The 26,574-nt window shown below is 47.0% G+C and overlaps 1 protein-coding gene across 4 annotated transcripts in view; it reads right to left on the bottom strand.

Annotated features, from left to right (window-relative positions):
- tdp1 (tyrosyl-DNA phosphodiesterase 1) overlaps nucleotides 1-26,574 on the bottom strand; it is a 100,956-nt gene that overhangs the window by 17,763 nt on the left and 56,619 nt on the right. For all 4 annotated transcript variants that reach the window (XR_013500068.1, XM_078234495.1, XM_078234494.1 and 1 more), the window contains exons 14-15: nucleotides 9,392-9,494; nucleotides 1,329-1,443 (exon numbers count right to left, since the gene is read on the bottom strand). Coding sequence is in view for 3 of the 4 variants with exons in the window: in XM_078234495.1 (XP_078090621.1) it covers nucleotides 1,329-1,443; nucleotides 9,392-9,494 (218 nt within the window). In the remaining variant the exon portion in view is untranslated. The remainder of the gene's footprint in view (nucleotides 1-1,328; nucleotides 1,444-9,391; nucleotides 9,495-26,574) is intronic.

Genomic DNA, 26,574 nt, shown 5'->3' with positions numbered 1-26,574 from the left:
AATAAATAGAACCATTGGAGAGTTGTGGGGTAAAGGAGATCGGGAGTGGAGTAGGGCTGATTGGTAAGTTTGAAAAGCTGCCACAGGCATGATGGGCCAAATGGCATTCTCCTGTGATCTGATAGTTTGCCTTCTACCATCCTGGTGATGCGGTTGCATAATACAATGATAATGGAGTTCTTGACTAATCACGGCTGTGAATTAGTTACAAAAGAGTTTGACTTTTACTCCCTGGCTTGTGTCCATGTGTCTGGAATCCTGTTCCTTCAGAGAACAGGCACTGACTGACCTGCCCTGGGTTTCATGCCTCTCTCTTTGGATGAATTGGGAGCACACTCTGGGTCAGAAGGTTCTAGTCCCCCACCTCCTGGTTTAGATGCTGGTGGGTGGGGCTGCTTTCCTGGCAGGGGAGTCATGTACAAGGGGTTACAGGCTCTGATAAAAGGCCGGCCTTTTAGGAGAAATGTCTTCACTCGGGGGGTTGTGAATCTTTGGAATTCTCAGAGGGATGTTGATGTTGAGTATATTCAAGATGGAGACGGGCAGATTGCTGGAGACACAGAAAGAATCAGGGATATGGGGTTAGGAGGGGAATGTGAGTTAACATAGAAGACCAGCCATGATCTTACTGAACAGCTGGAGCTCTGGCCAATATTTATCCTTCAACCAAGCTCATTAAATCAGGATCCCTGGTCATTCTCGCATTGCTGTTCGGTGGAGCTTGCTATGAGTAAATTGGCTGCAATGTTCCCTACATTACAACATGATCACACTTCAAAAATACTTCTAGAAAATTCTTGAAGATGTCCTGTGGTCATGAAAAGCGCTACATAAAGTCTTTTAGTTTGTTCTTTCAATGTTTATTTTACTTATTTATTAGTGTCACAAGTAGGCTTACATTAACACTGCAATGAAGTTACTGTGAAAATCCCCTAATCGCCACACTCCGGCGCCTGTTCGGGTACACTGAGGGAGAATTTAGCATGGCCAATGCACCTAAACAGCACGTTTTTTGGACTGTGGGAGGAAATCGGAGCACCCGGAGGAAACCCACGCAGACACAGGGGAGAACGTGCAGACTCCACACAGGCAGTGACCCAAGGCTGGAATTGAACCCGTTCCCTGACGCTGTGAAGCATTTTACAGGAGCATGTTCTGACACAAAATCTGCCACATCGCCAACATGTAGAGGTGTTGGGCAGTTGAGAAAATGTTTGGTGAAAGAGACAGGTTTTACGGAGTCTTAAAGGAGAGGGAGGTGGAGAGACATTGGGAGGGCATGCGAGATGGCAGCCTGGTGCCGGAAGGCACGGTTATCTATCACCTACCTTTGCCGCTGTAGTGTTGGGGTGGAAGGTCATATGGGATGGGGAATGACATCTCTGATACTTTGCAGTCTGACAATCGACCTCGTTGTACTGAGAATCGCCCAGTTTCTATCCCCTGGTGATTAAGACAGACGGGTTTACAATGATATGAAGCAACAGCAGACAAGGTGCATCTAGTGGACAGTTGATCATGGTGCTACCAATCTTAATGCAGTCAATCGGCAGCACTGCTCCGAGACCATTACAACCCTCCTTGTATTTTTCATCCTTTATTTTCCACACACAGACACATGTGGAGATAAAATACACAACAGGCGACAAAAGAATGTATTTGTTCTGAAAATATTTGGTTAAATAATTACAGAGTACAAAATCACAAAAGAAAATGCTGGAAAACACTCAGCAGGTCAGCCAGCACCCGTGCATAGAGGAACAGATTTAACGGGCAGGGTTTTTATTGCAGATTTGGGACTAGACTGTTCAGTACCTCGAGCCTGCTCCGTCATTCAGCAAGATCATGGCTGATCTGATTGAGGCCTCAACTCCATTCTTCTGTCTGCCCCCTCAATAACCCTGGACTTCCTTGTAGATTGTGAATCTGTCTAACTCATGTTCAATGACCCAGCCCCCACTGCCTTCTGGGGAAGAGAATTCCAAAGATTCATGACTCAGAAGAAATTTTTCCTCATCTCTTTCCTGAATGGGGAGTTCCCTTATTTTTAAATTGTGCCCCCTAATTCTAGATTCCCCCAAGAGGGGAAAACATTCTCTCAGTCTTCACCCAATCAAACCCCGTCCCCCCTCTCGGAATTGCACACGTTTCAATAGGATCATCTCTCATTCTTCTAAACTCTAATGAGCATAGGCCCACTTCACTCAACTGCTTTCAAATCAAATATATCCCTCCTTAAGTAAGAAGATCAAAACTTGACAACTCTAAATGTGTTTCACCGATGCCCTTTGCTGTTGCAATATGATACTCCATGGCCTAGTGGTATTATCGCTAGACTATTAATCCAGAAACTCAGTTAATGTTCTGGGGATCCGGGTTCGAATCCCGCCACGGCAGATGGTGGAATTTGAATTCAATTTTTTAAAAATCTGGAATTAAGAATCTACTGATGACCATGAAACCATTGTCGATTGGTGGAAGAAACCATCTGGATGTCCTTTAGGGAAGGAAATCTACCGTCCTTACCTGATGTGGCCTACATGTGACTCCAGAGCCACAGCAATGTGGTTGACTTTCAATTGCCCTCAGGCAACTAGGGATGGGCAATAAATGCTGGCCTTCCAGCGACGCCCATGTCCCACGAATGAATAAAAAAAAACCCTTGCAAGAATGGCCTGCATTCCATTTGCCTTCCTTATTGCCAATGATCCCCCGATGTCAGCTTTGCGTCTGGGTTTTGACCCTTTATGGTGAGTCACGCCCACCGTGATATTTGTTGGATTGGCCAAGTAGAGGCAGGAGGGCACACTCGCCATCAAATGAAGGATGACGGATGGGCTCCAGAATTTTGGAAGGCCAAGAGGAGGTCTTCCAACGGGGAAAGATTAGCAACCCCCATGGTCAGAAGTGGGAGCTGTTGAAATATGTAGAGCACAAGATGTCAATCCTGCGTCACCGGAATCCCCACCCGGATTTTGGTAATAATCTGATTAGTGCGGATACACTAACAATCAGGCACTGGAATTCAACACAACATTCCAAATGGCTACATCTTGGGTCCCTTATATTATGACAGTGACTAAGTCTTATTGGTTGTAAAACACTTGGGGACATGCAGTGCTATTTAAATGCAACTCTTTCTTTCTGGGTAAAGATGGTTTGTTAACACAAAGGTTTAATGGCAAACCATGAACTCGTGCCATAATAATGTCAAACGCCCATTTGTAAATGACTGGGTTTTGCAAATGATGGTTTTAACAGTGACGGATTAATGTTGAATAATTCTCATTTAACAACCCAGTGTTTTAGAAAATATGTCAAACTCAGGAGGTGATTAAAAAAAAGTGTTTCATTCAATGAGAGAATTTCCTTTGAGAACATTGGGAGAACTAGCTTCAGATCAGAAATGCAGAGAAACGGCTTAATTTGACCCGAAAGGGCGTGCATTTGTTTTAGTCTCAGTGGGAGGCCGTTTCAAACCTACTGGAGTCTTTGGTTTGAAAGCCACTGTCGAGGTTCCTATGGAGCGAGTGGGTATTTTCATCGAGAGTGAACAGGTAGAGATTACACACAGTGGAAAAGCAGAGACAACTCCCACACGGTTATTGCGTTCACCAGTCACTGTCTTTCCCACCTCTAATTGAGTGAACATTTGTCATCTGAATGTGCAAGGCAAAGCTGCAAAAGTTTTCCATTTCCTGCTCTCCTTAAGTGACCTTCGCCTTCAGTGATCATAGAATCCTGAAGGTGCAGAAGGAAGCCATTTGGCCCATCGAATCTGCACTGTCCCACCCAGGCCCTATCCCCATAACCCCACTTATTTACCCTACTAACCCCCAGACACTAAGGCCGGAATTTTACCAGCACACCCGCCCCGATTCTGGGGGGGGGCGGGAGGTTCGGAGAACAGCATTCTCTGTTGGCCTTGGGTGGGATCGTACGAATCTCGGGCGACGGGCCAGTAAAATTCCGCCCTGAGGGAGAATTTAGCACGGCCAATCAACCTAATCCACACATCTTTGGACTGTGGACGGAAACTGGAGCCCCCGGAGGAAACCCATGCAGACACGGGGAGCACGTGCAGACTTCACACACACAGAGACCCAAGCCAGGAATCGAACCCGGGTCCCTGTGCCACCATGGCCATTTCCATCAATTTCAGTCAGCACGCTCCCAACCTTCCATTTAAGTTTCAGGTTTACATAAAGCAGGGTTGCTAACGGAAGGTACGCTGTCAAAACAAACCAACAATTCAGGATGGCAACAAATCCGGGACTACGAGTTATACTTCACAAAGTTAAAAAAAATCATTAATTGAAGGGATGTGGGCTACTCTGGCGAGGCTAGCACTTATTGTCCTTGAGGGGGTGATGGTGAGCTGCATTCTTGAACTGCTGTGGTGTAGGTACTCAAAAGCTGGCACCTCCAACAGCGCAGCACTCCCTCAGCACTGCAGGGGAAGCTTAATTCTTTGATGGGATGTGGATGTCGCTGACAGGACCAGCATTTGTTGCCCATTCCTAACTGTCCTTGATCAGCATAACTTGCTCTGACATTTAGAGGGGAGTTAAGAGTCAACCCCATTACTGTTGCTCACATGTAGCCCAGACCCAGGTAAGGACGGCAGGTTTCCTTCTCCAAAGCAACATTAGTGAACCAGATGGGTTTCTATAACAATTGATGACAGTTTATCACCATCACTAAGACTAGCCTTTGATTGCAGATTTATGAATTGAATTTAAATTCCCCCAGCTGCCGTGGTGGGATTTGAACCCATCTTCTCAGAGCAAAGCCCACCAATGCCTCTGATTTCTCAGAAGACTAAGGAAATTTGGCATGTCAGCTACGACTCTCACCAACTTTTACAGATGCACCATAGAAAGCATTCTTTCTGGTTGTATCACAGCTTGGTATGGCTCCTGCTCTGTTCAAGACCACAAGGAACTACAAAAGGTCATGAATGTAGCCCAATCCATCACGCAAACAAGCCTCCCATCCATTCACTCTATCTATACTTCCCGCTGCCTCAGCAAAGCAGCCGGCATAATTAAGGACCCCACGCGCCTTGGACATTCTCTCTTCCACCTTCTTCTGTTGGGAAAAAGATACAAAAGTCTGAGGTCACGTTCCGAACCGACTCAAGAACAGCTTCTTCCCTTCTGCTGTCAGACTTTTGAATGGACTTACTTTGCATGAAGTTGATCTTTCTCTACACCCTAGCTATGACTGTAACACTACATTCTGCACACTCTCCTTTCCTTCTCTATGAACGGTATGCTTTGTCTCAATAGCGTGCAAGAAACAATACTTTTCACTGTATACTACTAATACATGTGACAATAATAAATCAAATCAAATCATTAGCCTTGGGCCTCTGGATTACTGTTCCAGTGACACTACCACCATGTCACTATAGCTGTGCTCTAATCTCTGGAAGGTGGGCTAAGGTAGGTGGGGAGGAGTAGGGTTTGACCTCTGAACTCCAGAATGCTATTCACTAAGCCAAAGCTGGAAATGGACATCAGATCATGGAACAATACTTCAGAATCAGACAATCTGAATACCGTAAAATGTGTGTGTGTGTGTGTATGTGTATGTGTGTGTGTGTGTGTGTGGGGGGGGGGGGTCGAAATGAGAGTCATAGAGGTTTACAGCAGGGAAACAGGCCCTTCAGCCCAACTTGTCCACTAAGCTAGTCCCAATTGCCCATATCCCTTTGTACCCATCTTACCCATGTAACTGTCTAAATGCTTTTTAAAAGACAAAATTGGACCCGCCTCTACTACTACCTCTGGCAGCTTGTTCCAGACACTCACCACCCTCTGTGTGAATAAATTGCTCCTCTGGATCCTTTTGTATCTCTCCCCTCTCATCTTAAAACTATGCCCTCTCGTTTTAGACTCCCCTATCTTTGGGAAAAGATACTGACTATCTAGCTGATCTGTGCCCCTCATTATTTTATAGACCTCTATCAGATCATCCCGAAGTCTCTTACGCTCCAGGGAAAAAAAGTCCCAGTCTATCCAGCCTCTCCTTATAACTCAAACCATCAAGTCCCCGTAGAAATCATAGAAATCATAGAAACCCTACAGTGCAGAAGGAGGCCATTCGGCCCATCGAGTCTGCACCGACCACAATCCCACCCAGGCCCTATCCCCATGCATTACCTATCTAGTCCCCAGGATGCTAAGGGGCAATTAAGCGTGTACTGGGTCATCCAAGGACAGTCTCGCTTCTATTCCTGCCTCTGGAGATAGATACCTGGCGGACAATTGCCCCTTCCTGCTTGGTGCAGGAAATCACCTCCAAGATTGACCTGCCAATCTTGGTGTTCTTAACCATTTAACTGCAGCATAAGTCAGTCCTACAGGGAAAAAAACTAGGACTCAGTGGGTTTATAATGTCAGTAATATACGGACTGATTGGTCCAGGAAGGCAGAAATGTCTCTGGATCTGAGAGTAAGAAGTCTCACAACACCAGGTTAAAGTCCAACAGGTTTATTTGGAATCACGAGCTTTCGGAGCTCAAGCTCGTGATTCCAAATAAACCTGTTGGACTTTAACCTGGTGTTGTGAGACTTCTTACTGTGCCCACCCCAGTCCAACACCGACATCTCCACATCTGGATCTGACAGCGGTTTTCTGCGATGGATTACAGCTTTTAACTTTCTCATTTCAATTCATCCTTGGGGTCCGAGTGTCGCCGGGAAGCGCAACATTACTTCCCCGAGTTACCCCTTGAGATGGTGACTGAACCATCGCTGCCCGTGTGGTGAAGGTGCGCACACGGTGCCGTCAGGTAAGGAGTTCCAAGGCTTTGACCCTGACATGAAGTAGGAACGGCCAATACTGTCCGAGTCGGGAAGGTGTGTGACCTGATCCCTCCAAAATCCCAATCCAGCAGATTTGCCCTTTGGGATTCAGCGAAATCAGCCAATGACAGGGGTACTGAACCACTCCTGGTGATGGACATTGAACTCCCAGAGTTGGAGACTCTGTGCCCCCGCTACCCTCAGCGTCCCCTTCAACTCCTGCAACATGGAGGATTCATCAACCAAGGGAGAGGATTTTGTACCAAAGCAAGTATCCTTCATGGAGGCTGCAGTCACTGTTCTAAACACAAAAACAGATCCGCGTTCATCTTGTGCCTTATACATCCCCAGGACATCCCAAAGATAATCAAGAGCTTCTGAAACATAGTCACAGATGCAATGTAGAAATTGGCCCAGCAGGGATCGGATGTCTGGCTGGGATGTGCACAGAAACGGTGGAGATTCTAGTGAGCGGATTAAAGTGGAAAGGGCCCAGGAAGTTTGAAATTCTGATTGGGAGAGGGTCCCAGGGAGCCAATGTTTCCGACTCTATGCCAGTCGGGGAATAGAGTCGGGGAATTCAGATAATTCTGATGTACCTACGGTGATAGTTACCCAGGAAATGGCTAAACCTAGTCTGATACCTGGGTAACTTCAGAACTGACCTCCAAATCACACTACCTGACTACCTCCCTGACCACCTCACTCTTGCACCTTGAACCCTCAATGATCTCCTGAATGCCTAACCCCCACCCGCCAGGCCTGACTACACACCCCCACCACCTTCCCGACTCAGCCGACTGCCCCACCAACCCCGACTACCCAACTACCTTTCTCACCCTCCGACTACCCTGCCAATCACCCAGCCACCCATCTACCCGAGTACTCTCCCCACCCACTGACTATCCACCCCACCCAACTGACTACCCACCCCACCCCCGCCACCTAGCTAACACCCCCTCACCCCCGATTTGATTAGTCCCCTTTTACCAGGCCCGGCTACTCCCCACTCACCACCCACTGACCAACCTCACACACTTCCCCCTTGCCTCCCCATCCAATTCACCACCGACCCACATCTCCACCTCACCCACCGGCCCATTCATTCATCCATTCGCTAACATTAAGATTGAACTTTTAAATTTACCACATGATAGCGTTCCGAGGGTGGCACAGTGGTTAGCACTGCTGCCTCACAGCGCCAGGGGCCCGGGTTCGATTCCCGGCTTGGGTCACTGTCTGTGTGGAGTCTGCACATTCTCCCCGTGTCTGCATGGGTTTCCTCCAGGTGCTCCAGTTTCCTCCCACAGTCCTAAGATATGCGGGTTAGGTTGATTGGCCATGCTAAATTTCCCCTTAGTGTTGGGGGATTAACATAGGGATATGGGTTATGGGGATAGGGCCTGGGTGGGATTATTGTTGGTGCAGGCTCGATCGGCCTTCTTCTGCAGATTCTATGATTCTGTTAAAGGGATGTGTCATGTTTTACCCGTCACTCTGCTCTGCTCTGACAGGGTTCTCTGGAAGGTACTGAGCTGTGTATTTCTGTGACCGGAAGGCCTGATAGAAACACGCAGCAGCATCCAGTTGGGGGGGATTTACAAGCACAGCGGCAATCTGACGATCGCTGCTCGGAATATCCGTGCCATCATGGCAGCCAATTTGCCCACAGCAAGCTCCCCACAATGAGATAACAATCAGATAATGTTTGAAGGATAAGGTTTGGCCAGGACACCAGAGAGAACATCACTGCTCTTTGAAATGGCCACCACAAGATCTTTTGGGCCTGTCCCCGGGGCAAATGAGGCCTTGATTTAATGTCTGTTACTGTCTCACACCAAAGATGGCACCTCTGGCAGTGCAGCACTCCATCAGCACTGCACTGGGGAGTATCAGACTTGGTTTTGACCTCAAATTTCTGGAGTGAGCCCGGAACCCACAAACTTCTGCTTCAGAGTCGAGAGTGCTACCCACTGAGCCATGCGCCTCCTCCCCATTCCGCCTTCATAGAATCCCTACAGTGCAGAAGGAGGCCATTCGGCCCATCGAGTCTGCACCGACAACAATCCTACCCAAGCCCTATTCCCATAACCCCATATGTACGCTGCTAATCCTCTGACACAAGGGTCAATTTAACATGGTGAATCCACCTAACCCGCACATCTTTGGAGTGTGGGAGGAAACCGGAGCACCCGGAGGAAACCCACGCAGACCCGGGGAGAACATGCAAACTCCACACAGACAGTGACCCAAGCTGGGAATCGAACCCGAGTCCCTGGTGCTGTGAGGCAGCAGTGCTAACCCACTGTGCCTCCGTGTCTGGTCAACATGCCCACTAGCTATCACTTTCTGCCTTCACTCATGACAAAGGGTCACTTGGACAAACATTGAGGCTTATGTTGGTCAGCACCTTCGGGTGAGAAGCGGTTTTATAAAAAGCATAAAATATTACGGAAATGGGAGGCAGTTTGTTAAAGTGCAACTGGAACCTGGGAAAAGTAGTTCAGAAGAGCAGCTATATTTAGCCCAGAGATAATTGAAAAGATAAGTGGACAAACCACTTGACAGAACGAACTTACAAAAGCCTTGGGCAGGTACAGAACTCCCAGTTCATATGAGCGGATCATCAGCTGAAAGCCATTTTTCTCCAGTGTTCCCCAGGCGGCCTTTGACAAGTTGGCACTAATGTACAGGAAGAGACAGGACAGCTATCAGAGATAGAAGTCAATCAGTGCTGTGCTGGTTAATAATTCACACAAATGCAAACCCTTCAGACAACCACATCATCCCCACAGAACTTGGAAAAATAAGATACTACTTTTTCTCTTTCTCACTTAATCATCGTTAGGGCTTGCAAGCTTCACTTTCGTGTCTTTAACCTATTGATATATTTCAAATCTTACATCAGCTACACATCCTGTCTCTGTCATCTCACTCCCTGGTGTCACATTCTTGTCACGCTTTATGCGTCTGCTTCTTGCATCAACAATTTGATGTTCACATTAATAATGGAGAACATCTCTGTAAATTCATCACCGTGACGGTATGATCTGGTCATGACTCTCAAAATCGCAGAAACTTACAGTAAAGGAGGTGGCCATTCGGCCCACTGATTTGTGCTAGCTCTCTGAAAGACCTAGCGAATTAGTTCCGTTTCCTCCCCACTCCCTGTCTTTTCCTATAACATCCCTGCAATCCCTCTGCCTCAAACTATTTATCCAATTCCCTACTGAATTCCACTTCTTAGGCTGGGCATTCCAGATCATAATTTTCTTCATTCTTTCATGGGATGTGGGTGTTGCTGGTGAGGTCAGCATATGTTGCCCATTCCTAATTGCCCTTTAACGGAGTGCCTCGCTGGGCCATTTCAGAGGGTGGTTGAGAGTCAACCACATTGCTGTGGCTCTGGAGTCACACGTAGGCCAGACCGGGTAAGGACGGCAGATTTCCTTCCCTAAAAGGCATTATTGAACCAGATGGGGTTTTACATCAACAGATGATAGTAATGATGACAATGAAACTGAGGCTAACTTGATATTCTAGATTTTATTAACTGAATTTAAATTAAATTGCCATGATGGGATTTGAACCCTTATTCCCAGATCATTTGCCCGAGTCTTTGGACATTACCACTCAATGACCATTACCTTTGGGTGACCATTACCTCTGGAAGGCCATTCCAGCTGAGTCACCATTACTGCTCAGTGACCGTTGCCAGTGAGTGACCATGACCTCTGGGTGGCCATTACCGCTCAGTGGCGATTATGTCACCATTACTCTCGATCTCTACAGCTCAGAACAATAAGAAATGATATCATTGGGACATAAAAATCCAGACACACGTGCCGGAATTTTACTGCCTCGCCCGCCCGAGGCTCGTAAGATCCCATCCGAGGCCAAGGGAGAATGCCGTCCTGTGAGCCTCGCCCGCCCCGATCCTGGGGTGGGCGTAATGGTAAAATTCCAACCATAATTCTTAGATGGTGCGGATGGTGTAGACGCCTTGAGGTTGTTTGTAGTGATTGGAGGGGTTAGCCTTGGGAGATGCCGGCGATTGTTTTGGACTCAGACAAGGAGAAACTTTTTCACTCAGAGGATTGTGAATAATTGGAATTCTCCATCCCAGAGGGCTGTAGATGTTCAGTCACTGAGTGCATTAAACCCCAAGAGCAATAGGTTCTTGGAAACTAGTAGAATCAATGGATACGGGGAACAGGTGGAAAGTGGAGCTGAGGTTGAAGATCAACCATGGTCTCACTGAATGGTGGAAGAGACTCGAGTGGTTGAATGGGCTCCTCCTATTTCTTAGGTTCTTCTGTACAGAGCTCTGAGCAGCTCCTGTCTCCAGCACTGGCTCCAGTCCTGGTCGCCAAGGCTCATGTGAGATACCGGGCAGTGTGAATAATGAAGCAGAAAATCGATTCAGGTGAAGAGACATTGGAACCTATCAGGCCTGGATGAAGGGCCTACGATGTAGAGATACCGGCGTTGGACTGGGGTAAGCACAGTAAGAAGTCTCACAACACCAGGTTAAAGTCCAACAGGTTTAAGGGCCTACACACAGGCATATAAAATGTAGGACGAGGAAATCACAGGACATGAGTTCAAAGCAAACTTGGCAGCAAGTACAGGTTTTAAACTGATGAACGGCAGAGTTACAAATGTTTTTGACGCTTAAGGAATAACAACACTCCATCGTGAGTGTACCCAAGGCCAAGGCCTCGGAATTAACAACAAGACACTTCAGATTACTGCAGCACACCAAGAAATAAATGGCATCACAAAGCAATTTCAAAGGCAATAATTAAAAAGTTTCAACGACAGGTCACCTGTCAAGAAATCAAAACCAATTCGAAGATGTAATGATTCATTCTGATATACTTTTGCTTTGTTCTGCCACGGTGAAGGACTTTGTTAAGAGGAGAAATTGTGGGGCTGGTAGCTAGAAGACTCAGGTTTAAGATAATTCGCATGAAGAACGAGAGGGAGAGGAGGATGATTTACGTGACCTGGTGACTTTGTTACGATCTGGAATGTGCTGCTTGGACAAACAGAGGAAGCAAATTCGATTGGCCGTGCTAAATTCCCCTTAGTGTCAGGGAGACTAGCTAGGGTAAGTGCACAGGATTATGGGGATAGGGCCTGGGTGGGATTGTGGTCGGTGCAGACCTGATGGGCCGAATGGCCTCCTTCTACACTGTCAGATTCTATGATATAAATCACAGAGCTTCTGAGGAGTGGGACAAATTGAATAGCTGTTTGAAAGAGTCAGTTTAGACCATGATGGGCTGAATGGCCTCCATCTGCACTGCATCATTTTAGAATTTCCTTTTGTTTGAAATATTTTTTGCCCATGGTGTGAAGGACAGTAATGCAGACACTGCCTGGGATTCTGCTCTTACAGGTTAGCGAGCCGCAGGAAGCTGAATTAACACTATCGGTTGGTGCTGAAGCATCCTCAGTTTAATGACTGTCTTTCGAACAATGTGAATTCAGAGCCCTGATACCATTAAGACGGTAACTCAATCAGCCGAGCACTCATCCTTTCTCATCAGCACTGAGGCTAAATAACATAATATTGCAACAGGGACAGAAGGCAACAAGACGCTATGTCATAGAGGTTTGCAGCATGGAAACAGGCCCTTCGGCCCAACTTGTCCTTGCCGCCCAGTTTTTAACCACTAAGCTGGTCCCAATTGCCCGCGTTTGACCCATATCCCTCTATACCCATGTAACTGTCTAAATGCTTTTTAAAAGACAAAATTGTACCCGCCTCTACTACTGCCTCTGGCAGCTTGTTCCAGACACTCACCACCCTCTGTGTGAAAAAATTGCCCTTCTGGGCCCTTTTGTATCTCTCCCCTCTCACCGTAAACTTATGCCCTCTAGTTTTAGATTCCCCTACCTTTGGGAAAAGATGTTGACTATCTTGCTGATCTACGCCCCTCATTATTTTATAGACCTCTATAAGATCACCCCTCAGCCTCCTATGCTCCAGACAAAACAGTCCCAAACTATGGGAAGTCAGAAGGTTTTTCCCAGGGGTGGAAGAGTCAATTACTAGGGGGCACAGATTTAAGGCGCGAGGGGCAAGGTTTAAAGGCGATATACGAGGCAGATTTTTTTTACACAGAGAGTAGTGGGTGCCTGGAACTCGTTGCCGGGGAAGGTAGTGGAAGCGGTAGTGACATTTAAGGGGTATCTTGACAAATACATGAATAGGATGGGAATAGAGGGATATGGTCCCCGGAAGGGTAGGGGGTTTTAGTTCAGTCGTGCAGCATGGTCGGTGCAGGCTTGGAGGGCCAAAGGGCCTGTTCCTGTTCTTTGTATCCAGCCTCTCGTTATAACTCAAACCATGGAGTTCCGGTAGCATCCTAGTAAATCTTTTCTGCACTCTTTCTAGTTTAATAATATCCTTTCTATAATAGGGTGGCCAGAACTGTACACAATGTTCCAAGTGTGGCCTTACTAATGTTAATAATGCTAATATAAATAGTCATTCTTATTTACAAAAAGTGGTTGCTGCAAGTACCCTTAAAATAATCATTTATTTCAGATGAAGGAAATCAAGCATCACAAGTCATCTGATGAGAGGCTAAAGTACAATCTTACTCATGAATTATCCTGGGAGCCACATTGTTTGGAGTTTGTTGGATAATTGCTGGTGAGAATGGATGATATTGGAATAGTGTAGGTTAGATGGGCTTTAGATTGGTTTCACAGGTTGGCGCAACATCGAGGGCCGAAGGGCCTGTACTGTGCTGTAATGTTCTATGCTCTATGTTCTAGAACAGCATATATCTGGGAACACTACCACCTAGAGGTTCCCCTCCAAGTCACTCACCATTCTTCACTGTCACTAGATCAAAATCCTGGAACTCCCACCCTAACAGCACTGTGGGTGTACATAGAATAAAGAACCAAAATCATAGCATCATAGAAACCCTACAATGCAGAAAGAGGCCATCTGGCCCATCGAGTCTGCACCGACCACAATCCCACCCAGGCCCTACCCCCATATCCCTACACATTTACCCACTAATCCCTCTAACCTACGCATCTCAGGACACTAAGGGGCAATTTTAGCATGGCCAATCAACCTAACCCGCACATCTTTGGACTGTACAGCACAGGAACAGGCCCTTTGGCCCTCCAAGCCTGTGCCAATCACGTTGTCCTATCTAGATGCTTATATTCCTCTATTCCCCGTTTGTTCAGATTCTATCCAGATAAGTCTTAAATGTCGCTAACGTATCTGCCTCCACCACCTCACTTGGCAGTGCATTCCAGGCCCCCACCACCCTCTGTGTAAAAAAGCTTCCCCTGCACATCTCCAATTAACCTTTCCCCCCTCATCTTGAACTTGTGCCCCCTTGTATCGTCATTTCTGCCCTGGGAAATAGCTTCCAACTGTTCACCCTAAATATACCTCTCATAATTTTATAAACCTCCATCAGGTCGCCCCTCAGCCTCTGTCTTTCCAGGGAGAACAATCCCAGTTTATTCAATCTCTCCTCAAAGCTCACACCTACACCACATGCATTGCAGCGGTTCAAGGCAGCAGCTCACCGCCACCTTCTCAAGGGCAACTAGGGATGGGCAACAAATGCCTATGTTGCCAGTGATGCCCACAACCCAAGAATGAAAAAGGCGGGCAATTTGCTTGCTGCAAGGTCTGAGAGAGATCAGCGTGATAACGGTGGGGGGAAAAATGTTGGTACCGGAATCTTCTGTCTTTCTTCAAAACAGAGCTGTGAGAACTTGTACGTTTTTATAATTCCTTCATGGGACGTGGGCGCAGCTGGCTAGGCCAGTGGTTTTTTGTGGTCCATCCCTAGTTGCCCTTCAAGAGGGAGAGGGAGAGAGAAAGGGATGGCGAGATCTCAGTTTAACATCTCATCTAAAAGGTCAATCTGTCGCGAAATTTAAAAGTTACAGGAGATCACCTCCAGTCTTCATTCCGCAAATAAAATTTTAAATCATCACGACGCTTCAAGCTCTTCTGCAGAAGTACTTTGGCTGAGGGGAACGTTTGATTAATTTAGATTAGAGAGAGTTAGAATGCCGGATGGGAAAAGGCCACTGAGCTCATTAACAACTACTTTTCTGGTGAAGGTAGGATGGATGAGGTGCCTTCCAAATCCTCAGGAAGCATCTGATAGTCAATGCATTATTTCAGCAGCTCAATTACTATGACCTCCACAAATGTGGACATTCTGTGCACAGCAAGACTCCACAGACATCAATGAAAGTAAAGACCAGTTAAGTCAGGTTGGTTGAGGGAGACATGACATCAGGGAGAACATTCCCAAAGATGTGCGGGTTAAGTTGATTGGCCATGATAAAATTGCCCCTTAGTTTCCTGAGATGCGTAGGTTAGAGGGATTAGTGAATAAAATATGTAGGGATATGGGGGTAGGGCCTGGGTGGGATTGTGGTCGGTGCAGACTCGATGGGCCGAATGGCCTCTTTCTGCACTGTAGGGTTTCTATGAATCACTGTGTCCGATATGGTGGCCATGAGATCTTTTTACCTCCACCTGAGGGAACAGGCAGGGCCTCAATTTAACATCTCACCCGATAGACGGCACCTCTGACAGTGCTGCACTCCCTCAGTGCTGCAATGGGACACTCATGTCTCTAGAGCTTGGCTTGAACCTATAACCTTCTGAGCAGAAAGTTGCCCATTGAGCCATGGCCGACCCTCCATTTACAAAGCCCAGGAGCGAGGGATGAGAAAAGGCTTCTCTATAAAACCAGATCGAATTGGTCGATCGGTGCATTCGGAGGGCATTGACTGATAAACTGAATTGTTCTCAATCACTTCTCAACTGCAGTGCAGAACATCACTCAAAACAGAGTAAGGGCGATTGGTAGGAAATGTGCCCCATCTCATTTATACCTTGACCTCATTTCATTGGGTGTGATACCATCAAATGACTCAGCCTTTTACACAATATAAACAGCCCATCACTTAATGCAATAAAACTAAATCAAATCACTCCACCTCATTTAATATGATGCAGACGCACAACGTTACATCGGTACTCAGTTTTACCGGCTCCCCTTACTGATAGTAAATAACAGGAAAGCTATTTGGCACTCACTCTTAAAGACTGAAAGGTATATATGGAACTCAGAAACAAGGTTAGCTATTACACTGGGAATGGCCACGTATAGGACAAGTAATCCAGAGACTGGGCAGCATGCTGGCACAGTGGTTGGTACTGCTGCCTCATAGCGCCAGGGACCCGGTTCAATTCCGGCTTCGGGTCACTGTCTGCGTGGAGTCTGCACGTTCTGCTCGTGTCTGTGTGGGTTTTCTCCGGGTGCTCCGGTTTCCTCCCACAGTCCAAAGATGTGCCATTCTAAATTGACCCTGTGTCAGGGGGATTAGCAGGGTAAATGAAGGTTATGGGAATAGAGCTTGGGTGGGATTGTGGTCGGTGCAGACTCGATGGGCTGAATGGCCTCCTTCTGCACTGTAGGGATTCTATGAATTTCTATGAAAATTCTGTCCCTGGTGTCTAAAGCTAGTATCGGTAACACTAACCAAATATCATTGTCAAGAACCCATCTGGTTCATTAAGGAAGGAAATCTGACCTCTCTACACAGTCTGGGCCGCACGTCTCCAGATCCACAGCAATGAAGTTCACTCTGAACGCTACATGGATGGATCTCATCGTCAGGATGCTGGATTAAATATTTCACTTTCCTCACAAAGTCTTGGGCTGCATTAGGTTTATTGTGAGAGTTCTGGTCTCCAATTTATAAAAGGAGTGATTTGATTTATTATTGTCACATGTATTAACATACAGTGAAAAGTATTGTTCCTTGTGCGCTATACAAACAAAGCATACTGTTCATAGAGAAGGAAAGGAGAGGGTGCAGAATGTAGTGTCACAGTCATAGCTAGGGTGTAGAGAAAGATCAACTTAATGCAAGGTAGATCCATTCAAAAGTCTGATGGCAGCAGGGAAGAAGCTGTTCTTGAGTCGGTTGGTACGTGACCTCAGACTTTTGTATCTTTTTCCCGATGGAAGAAGGTGGAAGAGAGAATGTCCGGGATGGGTGGGGCCCTTGACTATGCTGGCTGCAAAGGCACTGGAGAAGTTACGAACAACATTTACAAGGTTGCTGCCAGAAACGGGAGGCTGGGAATGATAAACAGGCTGCGATCTATTCTCCAGAAGAGGTGCAGCATCAGAAGTGCCGTTTCTTTCAGGTGGAACAATAAATCGAGCCCTCATTTGCTCTCTTTGTTGGCCATGGGAAGATAGGAATTAGGAGGAGGCCATTCAGCCCCTCGAGCCTGTTCCACCATTTAACAAAAGTATGGCTGAACTGGAAGACAACACAGGAGTGCAATCGGACAAAAACTGATACCGAGCCACACCTGAAAGGAGGAGATTTTTGACCGGTTTCACTCCTTCCTTACGCTTTATCAAGGGAAGGGAGAATTGATGGAAGAGAGAGGGGGTTAGGGAGGGAATTTCAGAGCTGAAGGTCCAGACAGCTGGAAGCACAGCCAGCAATGGTGGAGCAAAGGAAGAGGGAAATGGACAAGAAATTTGAGGAACGCATAGATCTCCAATATAAATCAGAGAATCCCCACAGTGCAGAAGGAGTCCATTCGGCCCATCAAGTCTGCACCGACCACAATCCCACCCAGGCCCTATTTGCATAACCCCACATATTTACTTTAGCTAATCTCCCTGATACTAAGGGGCAAATTAGCATGGCCAATCAATCTAACCCGCACATCTTTCAGACTGTGGGAGGAAACCGGAGCACCCGGAGGAAACCCATGCAGACACGGGGAGAACGTGCAGACTCCGCACAGACAGTGACCCAAGCCGGGAATTGAACCCGGGTCCCTGGCGCTGTGAGGCAGCAGTGCTAACTACTGTGCATACAAAAGGAGTTGACCTTTGGTTGTCACTCGAAGTTCCAGTGATCAACAAGCGATTTTGAAAGTTCAAGAAGAAAGCTTTTTGCAGCTACGGAGTTTTTTCGTGGGATTTGGAAAATTGACCATTGAAAAGCCGCTCGGTATTTGGACCTTTACTGACACAGTCTCGGCCCTCTAATGAGATGGGAATGGGGGGCAATTTACACGAGTGCACAATTGCTGGGGAGGGGGGAACAAATAAGCACTCGCGCTGAGGCAGCAACAGAAAATTATAGCCCTTCGATCTCAAGGTTAAGAAGCACTCAAGCCTCCATCTCTACTCGAACAGGACTCCCTGCCTGCTAATTTCATGGTGAGCATTTGTTCAGGGCGTTAAAATGGCAGGTTAACAGCTGCGGAGGCAGGAGAAAGGGAGTCTTAAAGATAATAAGGTGAAAATCAGAAAGTTTGCAGTTCCCTATAAAGGTCGGTATTTGACAGTGAGTTGGTTGGAGAGAATACTCCACACTCCTTCATACCAGGTAGTCCTAGCTTATAGTTAAATCATATCAGGTGTAAGGTAACTTCTAATTTATTTTCTGAAGTGTGCGAGCCCTTTAATTTCTTTTGTGCAGCTAGGCATACACAGAAATTTAATAGAGGCAACTTGTGCATGCATAAGAATTAGGAGCTGGGAGCAGGCCATTCAGCCCCTCCAGCCTGTTCCACCATTCAATATGATCATGGCTGATCTCATCTCGGCTTCAACTTCACTTTCCTGCCTGCTCCCCATAATCCTTCATCCCGCCACTAATTAACAATCTATCTCTTTCCTCCTCAAATTTTAGTGTTCCAATGTCCACTGCACTCTGGGGTAGAGAATTCCACTGAAGCACCACCCTTTGAGTGAAGTAATTCCTCCTCATTTCTGTTTTATATCTGCCTCCCCTTAGCCTATAACTCTGGCCTCTCGTTCAAGAATGTCCAACAAGGGGAAACATCTGCCCTTCATCTACCCTGACAATCCTCTTAGCATCATAAAACCTCAATTAGATCATAAAATCATCGAATCCGTACGGTGCAGGAGGCCATTTGGCCCATTGAGCCCACACCGACAACAATCCCACCCAGGCCCTATCCCCGTAACCCCACATATTTACCCTGCTAATCCCCCTGCCACTAAGGGACAATTTATCATGGCCAATCAACCTAACCAGCACATCTTTGGACTGTGGGAGGAAACTGAAGCACCCGGAGGAAACCCACGCAGACACGGGGAGAACGTGCAAACTCCTCACAGGTGGTGACCCAAGCTGGGAATCGAACCCAGGTCCCTGGCGCTGTGAAGCAGCAGCGCTAACCACTGTGCTACTGGGCTGCCCCAGAAGTCAAAAACCATCAATAAGAGATTCAAAAAGTTCTTCTCATTTTTCTAAACTCCAGCAAGTATTGGCCTAAACTGCTCAATCTCTCTCTTTAAGACAAGTCCTTCATCCCTGGAATCATGTGCAGCACTGAGGGAGTGCCATACTGCCAGAGATGCTACCTATTGGCAAGGCATCATTAACCTGAAGTCCCTCCTTCTGTCCTCCAACGTGTACATATAATATTCCATGATGCTATTTTGAAGAAGTGCAACACAGAGTCCTCCCTGGTGTCCCAGACCATTAGCCCTCAACAAACATCACCCACAGCGATGACCTGGTCAATGATCTCACTGCTGCTTGTGGGATCTTGCTGCGCACAGATTACCTGCTGCGTTTCCTACGTGACAACAGTGGCCGCACTTTCAAAATAACCTATCCTGGTCCCCCCCATGCTGACACTATACTTAAGAAAGCCCCACCAACGCCTCTACTTTCTCAGAAGATTAAGGAAATTTGGCATGTCAGCTAGGACTCTCACCAACTTTTGCAGATGCACCATAGAAAGCATTCTTTCCGGATGTATCACAGCTTGGTATGGCTCCTGCTCTGCCCAAGACCGCAAGAAACTACAAACGGTGGTGAATGAAGCCCAATCCATCACGCAAATCAGCCTCCCATCCATTGACTCTGTCTACACTTCCCGCTGCCTCGGCAAAGCAGCCAGCATAATTAAGGACCCCACGCACCCCGGACATTCTCTCTTCCACCTTCTTCCTTCGGGAAAAAGATACAAAAGTCTGAGGACACGTACCAACCGACTCGAGAACAGCTTCTTCCCTGCTGCTGTCAGACTTTTGAATGGACCTACTTTGCATTTAGTTGATCTTTCTCTACACCCTAGCTATGACTGTAACACTCCATTCTGCACTCTCTCCTTTCCTTCTCTATGAACGGTATGCTTTGTCTGTGTAGCGCGTAAGAAACAAGACTTTTCACTGTATACTAATACATGTGACAATAATAAATCAAATCAAATCAAAAAGTACATCATTGGCTGTAAAGAGCTTTGGGATGTCCTGAGGTTGAGAGAGGCGCTGTAGAAATGCAAGCGCTTTTTATTCGACACCACATTTGGCCCAGAGGATGTAACTCAGTGATCAATTACAACCCTTTTGGGAATTTTAATTTGTTTCTTTATTGAACAGCTTTGAGCGTTTTAAGTTTAATAGATATATAACCCGTCCCCATCAATATAATCTACTGATGTCTTAATTATCATCTTTCACCTAACAAAGGCAAACTGCTATCATTATTCATATTTGCAGCATCTTTTTGAATCTCTTATTGATGGTTTTAGATTTCTACATGGCAATTTCCATTATTGTGTTTCAGAAGGGGAGGTTCACGGGATTAACTAAACATTTCATTAAAAATTTGGAACAAAGCAAGTCAGCTGACAATAAATATTCTATACCTTTAAGTGAGGAACTGCCATATGAATCGTAAACCCTACAACACAGCAATATAGGAATAGGAGGCCATTCAGCCCCTCACACCTGTTCCACCACTCAGTTAGCAAATGGCTGACTGGCATCGCAACTTCATGGAATTGTCGAATGGTAACACAGCACAGGAGGAGGCTGTTCGGCCCATCATGTGCATGTTGGATCTTGGCAAATGCAGTTTGCCTCGTGCCTCTCATAGAATCTCTACAGTGCACGAGGAGGCCATTTGGCCCATTGAGTCTGCATCGACTCTCCAATAGAGCATCTTACACAGGCCCACCCCCCGCCCCATTCCCTTAACCCCACGCATTTACCCAGCTAATCCCCCTAACATACACATCTTGGGACACTAAGGGCCAATTTAGCACGGCCAATCCACTTGAACTGCACATCTTTGGACTGTGGGAGAAAACCGGAGCACCTGGAGGAAACCCACGCAGATATGGGGAGAATGTGCAAAGTCCATACAGACAGTGACCCAAGGCCAGAATTGAACCCGAGTCCCTGGCTTGTATCAGTCAGAAAGCTGTGGGTTCAAAACCCACTCCAGGGCTTGAGCTCTGAAATCCAGGCTGACCCTCCCAGTACAGTATTGGGGGAGTGCAGCACTGTCAGGGGAGCCATCATCAAATCGAGGTCCCCCTGCTACCCTCTCAGGTGGGTGGAAAAGATCCCGCGGCCACTATTCCGAAAAAGAGCAGGGGAGTTCTCCCTCGTATCCTGCTCAATATTCATCCCTCAAACCAAACTTCACTGGAAGTGAGTTCAGACAAAGACTCCGAAATGTTAACTCAAGTTTCTCTCACTCCACAGACCTGCTGAGTATTTCCAGAATTTTCTGCTTCTATTTCATTTTTCCAGCAACCACAGTTCTCTGCTCATATTGCTGAGAATACACCAGGTGAGCTGGCTCTCGTCACACGGCTGTTGTGGGATCTTGCTTTGCGGCAAATTGACTTCAGCATTTCCTGCACAACAACAGTGAGCACAATTCCAAAGGACTTTATTCGATGGAAAGCACTTTGCCATCGATGCCCTGTGAATACAACTGAGTTGTTGCTTTCCCTTTGTCACGTTACCTGGTCTAAGTTGAATGATTCCAGGGATGAAGGAAACACGGGAGGAAGAGTTGGGCCTCTATCCATTGGAGTTTTACAAGAGTGAGAGGCGGCCCCAAGGTGCATTGACTACGCGGATGCTGAAAGGATGTTTCCCCTTGTAGGTGTAGATCGGGGATACAGTTGGAAAGTAAGGCATCTTCCCTTTAACATGGAGATGAAGAGAAATTCTTTCTCCGAGGTCTTTAGATTGTGGAATTCTCTTCCTGGAGAGTGGAGGAGGTCGGATTGTTGAAAATTTTTATGGCTGGAGTTAAGATTCTTCATTGACGAGGTAGTGCAAGTATCAGGAGGAGACAGGAAAACGGAGCCGAGACACAATCAGATCGGCCATGATCTTACCCAATGGCAAAGCAGGCCCGAGGGGCCGAATGGACTTATTCCTGCTCCTAATTCTCATGCATGATGTATGCTGTAATAGATTCCAGTGCCCGGAGGTCTTTTAGGAGGTTGAATCAGCTGGGATTCCTGAAATGGACTCATAGAATCCTACAGTGCAGAAGGAGGCCATTCGGCCCATCGAGTCTTCACAGACCACAATCCCAGGCCCTATCCCCATAACCCCATGCATTTACCTTAGGTAGTCCCCCTGACACTAAGGGGAAATTTAGCATGGCCAATCCACCTAACCCGCACATCTTTGCAGTGTGAGGGGGAACCGGAGCACCCGGAGGAAACAGGGGGGAGAATGTGCAAACTTCACACAGACAGTGACCCGAGGCGGGAATCGAACCCGGGTCCCTGGCACTGTGAAGCAGCAGCGCTAACCCACTGTGCCATCTTGTTGCCTCAGTCGAGTGAATGCTTCCACTTACATCCCAATGGTTGGACAGGGTCTGGCTCTGATGATGTCAAAAAAACATGGAAGAATTAGCGTGGGAAGGAGCATGGAACTGTGCTTCAGCCTATCCAGCACCCGAGGTGAGGGAGGAGAGAAAAGAATGGAGAAAGGATGGAGATTCCTGCATTTTGAAATCTCTCTCAACATCTTGTTCTGAATATTAACCTTTCGCCTTGAGACTGCTACACAATCCTCTTCCTTTTCACAAAACATTGTCTCCCCTGCAGGTTATTACTTTTTGATTGGAGTAATTGTTTAATAACGACCAATGAGTCGATGCTCTGTTTCCAAGCACTTTGAAGTTGCCATTGCTTAGCAACCAGTAGGATCTCGCACTATGACCCCAACATGCTTCAAGGTTACACAGAGTCTGTCAAACAGTTTCTACTGACAGTCACCTCTCCATCAATGCGGACACATTCATTCTAAATTCAAACATTTCTCCCTTTGTGGTGATGGCAGCTCAGAGACATTACTGTATTTTTGCAAAACATCCATCACACACAAATTAAAAGTAGCTCTCACTAGCACCACCTTCTCTCCCATCTCCAATTTAATCCCTGTAATACTGTCCGGAGCTGTCTCTGCCTCAGCTATTCCCCTGCTGAGATCCTCAGCCAGACCTTTCTCACTTCCAGACTCGACTGTTCCAATACTGTCCTGGCCAGCCATTAACTTTGCACCCTCTGCAAAACTGTTGAAATTCTGCTGCCTTTATCGTAAGTTGCACTGGAGAATTTGCAACCATCTTCAGCCAGAAGTGCCGAGTGGATGATCCTTCTCAGCCTCCTCCCACGGACCCCAGCATTTCAGCTACCAGTCTTCAGCCAATTCCATTGACTCCACGTGGCATCAAGAAATGGTTGAATGCAGGCCATAAATAAAGGCTATGGGGCCTTGATAACATCCCGGCTGTCGTACTGAAGAGCCGTACTCCAAAATTAGCTGCTCCGGAAGCCAAACTGTTCTAGAGCAGCTACAACACTGGGATCTACTGGACAATGTGGTCACATTGGCCCTGTCCATAAGGAGGAGGGCAAATCCAATCCGGCCAATCACTGTCCCATCTGTCGACTCTCAATCATGTGCAAAGTGATGGAAGGGGTTGCAACAAGCAGCACCTACTCAGCAATAACCTGCTGACTGATGGTCAGGGACTGGGTATTCTGCAACGGCGAACTCACCTCCTAGCTTCCCAAAGACCATAAGATATAGGAGCAGAATTAGGCCATTCGGCCCATCGATTCTGCTCCACCATTCAATGATGACTGATATTTTTCTCATCCCCATTCTCCTGCCTTCTCCCCCTAACCCCTGATCCCCTTATTAATCAAGAACTTATCTATCCCTGTCTTAAAGACACTCAATGACCTGGCCTCCACAGCCCTCTATGGCAATGAATTCCAGAGATTCACCACTCTCTGACTGAAGATAATCCTCCTCATCTCAGTTTTAAAGGAGTGTCCCTTCACTCCGAGGTTGTGCCCTCGAGTTCTAGTCTCTCCCACGAGTGGAAACATCCTCTCCATGTCCACCCCATCTAGGCCTCTCAGTATTCTGTAAGTTTCAATTGGATTAGAAGCATCCTACAAGATGGAGTACTCCCCACTTGTCTGGATGGATGTGGCTCCAACAACATTCAAGAAACTCGACACCATCCAGGACAAAACAACCCATTGAATTGGCATCCATCCACCACATTTAGTACTCAGATCCCTCTGTGGCCTAGTCCCTCCTGATCTCTGTAACCTCCTCCAGCTCTACAATGCTACATTATATTGGCACTCCACCAATTCTGGCCTCATCTGTGTCACCGTGCTGCCCATTGGAGGAGGTGACCAAAACCCTGGTCAGAACGGTAGGTTTTATGAAAAGAGGAGGGGCGAAACTGGTCAGTGAAGGAATTGTGGAGATTGGGATCCGGGCAGCTGGAAGTACAGCCACCAATGCCGCCCCGATAGGTGGATGGAGCTAAGAATTTACCATTATGTCAGAGAGTCATAGGGCTTTGCAGCACAGAAAGAAGCTTTTGCCCATCATGTCTGCGCCAGCTATCAAGCACCTACCTATTCGAATCCTGTTTTCCAGGTCCGTCGCCTTGATGGTGTTTCAAGCGCTCATCTAAATGTTTCTTAAATGTCCCGCCTCTACCACCCTCTCAGGCAGAGAGTTCCAGATTCCCACCACCCTCTGAGTGAAAAGGTTTTTACTCAAATCTCCTCCAGGTCTCCTGCCCCTTACCATAAATCTGTGTCCCCTGGTTACTGACCCTTCGACTAAGGGGAAGAGTTTCTTCCTATCTATGTCCCTCATAATCAGGTCCCCCCTCAGCGTTCTCTGCTCTAAAGTGCAATCACATCCTTCCTTTATGTCACTGGATAGCACAACTTGTTCGAGAGGCTGAATGGCCACCCCCAGTCCCTATGTTCCCACAGACGTGGCTCAAACTAGAGGTGGAAGTGTGAGCAACCGAACCAAGCTGCGTTGTACAGATGATGTCAGATATAGCATGAAAGTGAATGTGATAGCAAGTCTCTTTTCCTCGCCCCGATCACAGATAATAATTCCTAACGGGCACCCCCGATAGTGAGATGCCGTCTGGTAAGTGAGACGTTAAACCGAGGCTCCATCTGTCCTCCTACGTGGACATCCTAATAGAAGTCTACAAGATTATGAGCGGCAGGGACAGAGTGGATAGTCAGAAGCTTTTTCCCAGGGTGGAAGAGTCAATTACTAGGGAGCACAGGTTTAAGGTGCGAGGGGCAAGGTTTAGAGGAGATGTACGAGGCAAGTGTTTTACACAGAGGGTGGTGGGTGCCTGGAACTCGCTGCTGGGGGAAGTAGTGGAAGCAGATACGATAGTGACTTTTAAGGGGCATCTTGACAAATAGGATGGGAATAGAGGGATATGGTCCCCGGAAGGGTAGAGGGTTTCAGTCGGGCAGCATGGTCGATGCAGGCTTGGAGGGCCGAAGGGCCTGTTCCTGTGCTGTAACCTTCTTTGTTCTTTTCTTTGTTCTCTATCAACCGACACCGTGACCAGAGGATCTGGGCATCATCATTCTGAGGTTGTGGGAGTTTGCAAACTGACCGCCACTTTCTACACCGCAGCAGTGACTCACTCTGAAAATGCTGATGGATGTCTGGAGGTTGGGAAAGAGGCTACATAAATGCAAAAGCTTCCTTTCAAGAGGTAGCTTCACTTGCCAAGGGTCCCCGTCGACAGAGAACTTCCCCGAGCTGATTTTGGGGAAAACCCTTTGGGAACATCAGTACAATGTGGATTCCATCCCTATCAATCCGAATTGCATTTGAACCCAAATCACGCACTCGATTCCTGACTTACTCAAACAAATCAGTGAGAATGCGAGGCAGTGAGATGTTTAATATTCTGTCATCATCCCCGTGTTCCAATAAATTCCTTCCAGCTGAGGGAAATTTGACAGATCATTCAATCAAGCCTTCATGGAAACAAACCGCACTGATGTGATTTGGAATTATTATTAATGTACATTAATTTACCACAGATGGCTGTTAGTGAGCTACAGTTTACTAATTCAATTGCCTGCTTCTGGTAATCTCATGAACAGCAGGAGGAAAGTTCAACCAGTTTCTGAGCAATAACACAGTCCGGGAAGTCTGCATTTCACTGCCTGCCAGAATGATCCACTTCATCCCCACTCCTTCATTCGTAACCTTCCCACATTTGCAGCATCGATCAAATTCCCATTTCAAAAGTCGCGACTGAAGCGGTTTCCACCACACTGGCACAGGCAGTGCGTTCCCGAACAAGCCACTCAAGTTGCATAGAACCCATAGACAACCCGGGCACCAAGGCACCTACACCCATCTCTACGGGCACTCAGCGATGGGCCAGCACCTTCTAAAGCAGTGAGGCCCACATTCCGAGACGGAATTATTATTGGATTGTTAGCCCAAAGGGAAGAACGTGCAGGGCGACAGGGAGAAGGCGGGAGAGTGGCAATAGGCCAACTGCTCCTTCAGGGGCTAGCACAGACATGGTGGGCTGAATAGCC

The sequence above is a fragment of the Mustelus asterias genome, chromosome 18 (assembly GCF_964213995.1).
Source record: "Mustelus asterias chromosome 18, sMusAst1.hap1.1, whole genome shotgun sequence".
Taxonomy (NCBI): domain Eukaryota; kingdom Metazoa; phylum Chordata; class Chondrichthyes; order Carcharhiniformes; family Triakidae; genus Mustelus; species Mustelus asterias.
Note: the sequence above shows the minus strand (reverse complement) of the source record. Positions and strands in the feature narration are given on the sequence as shown.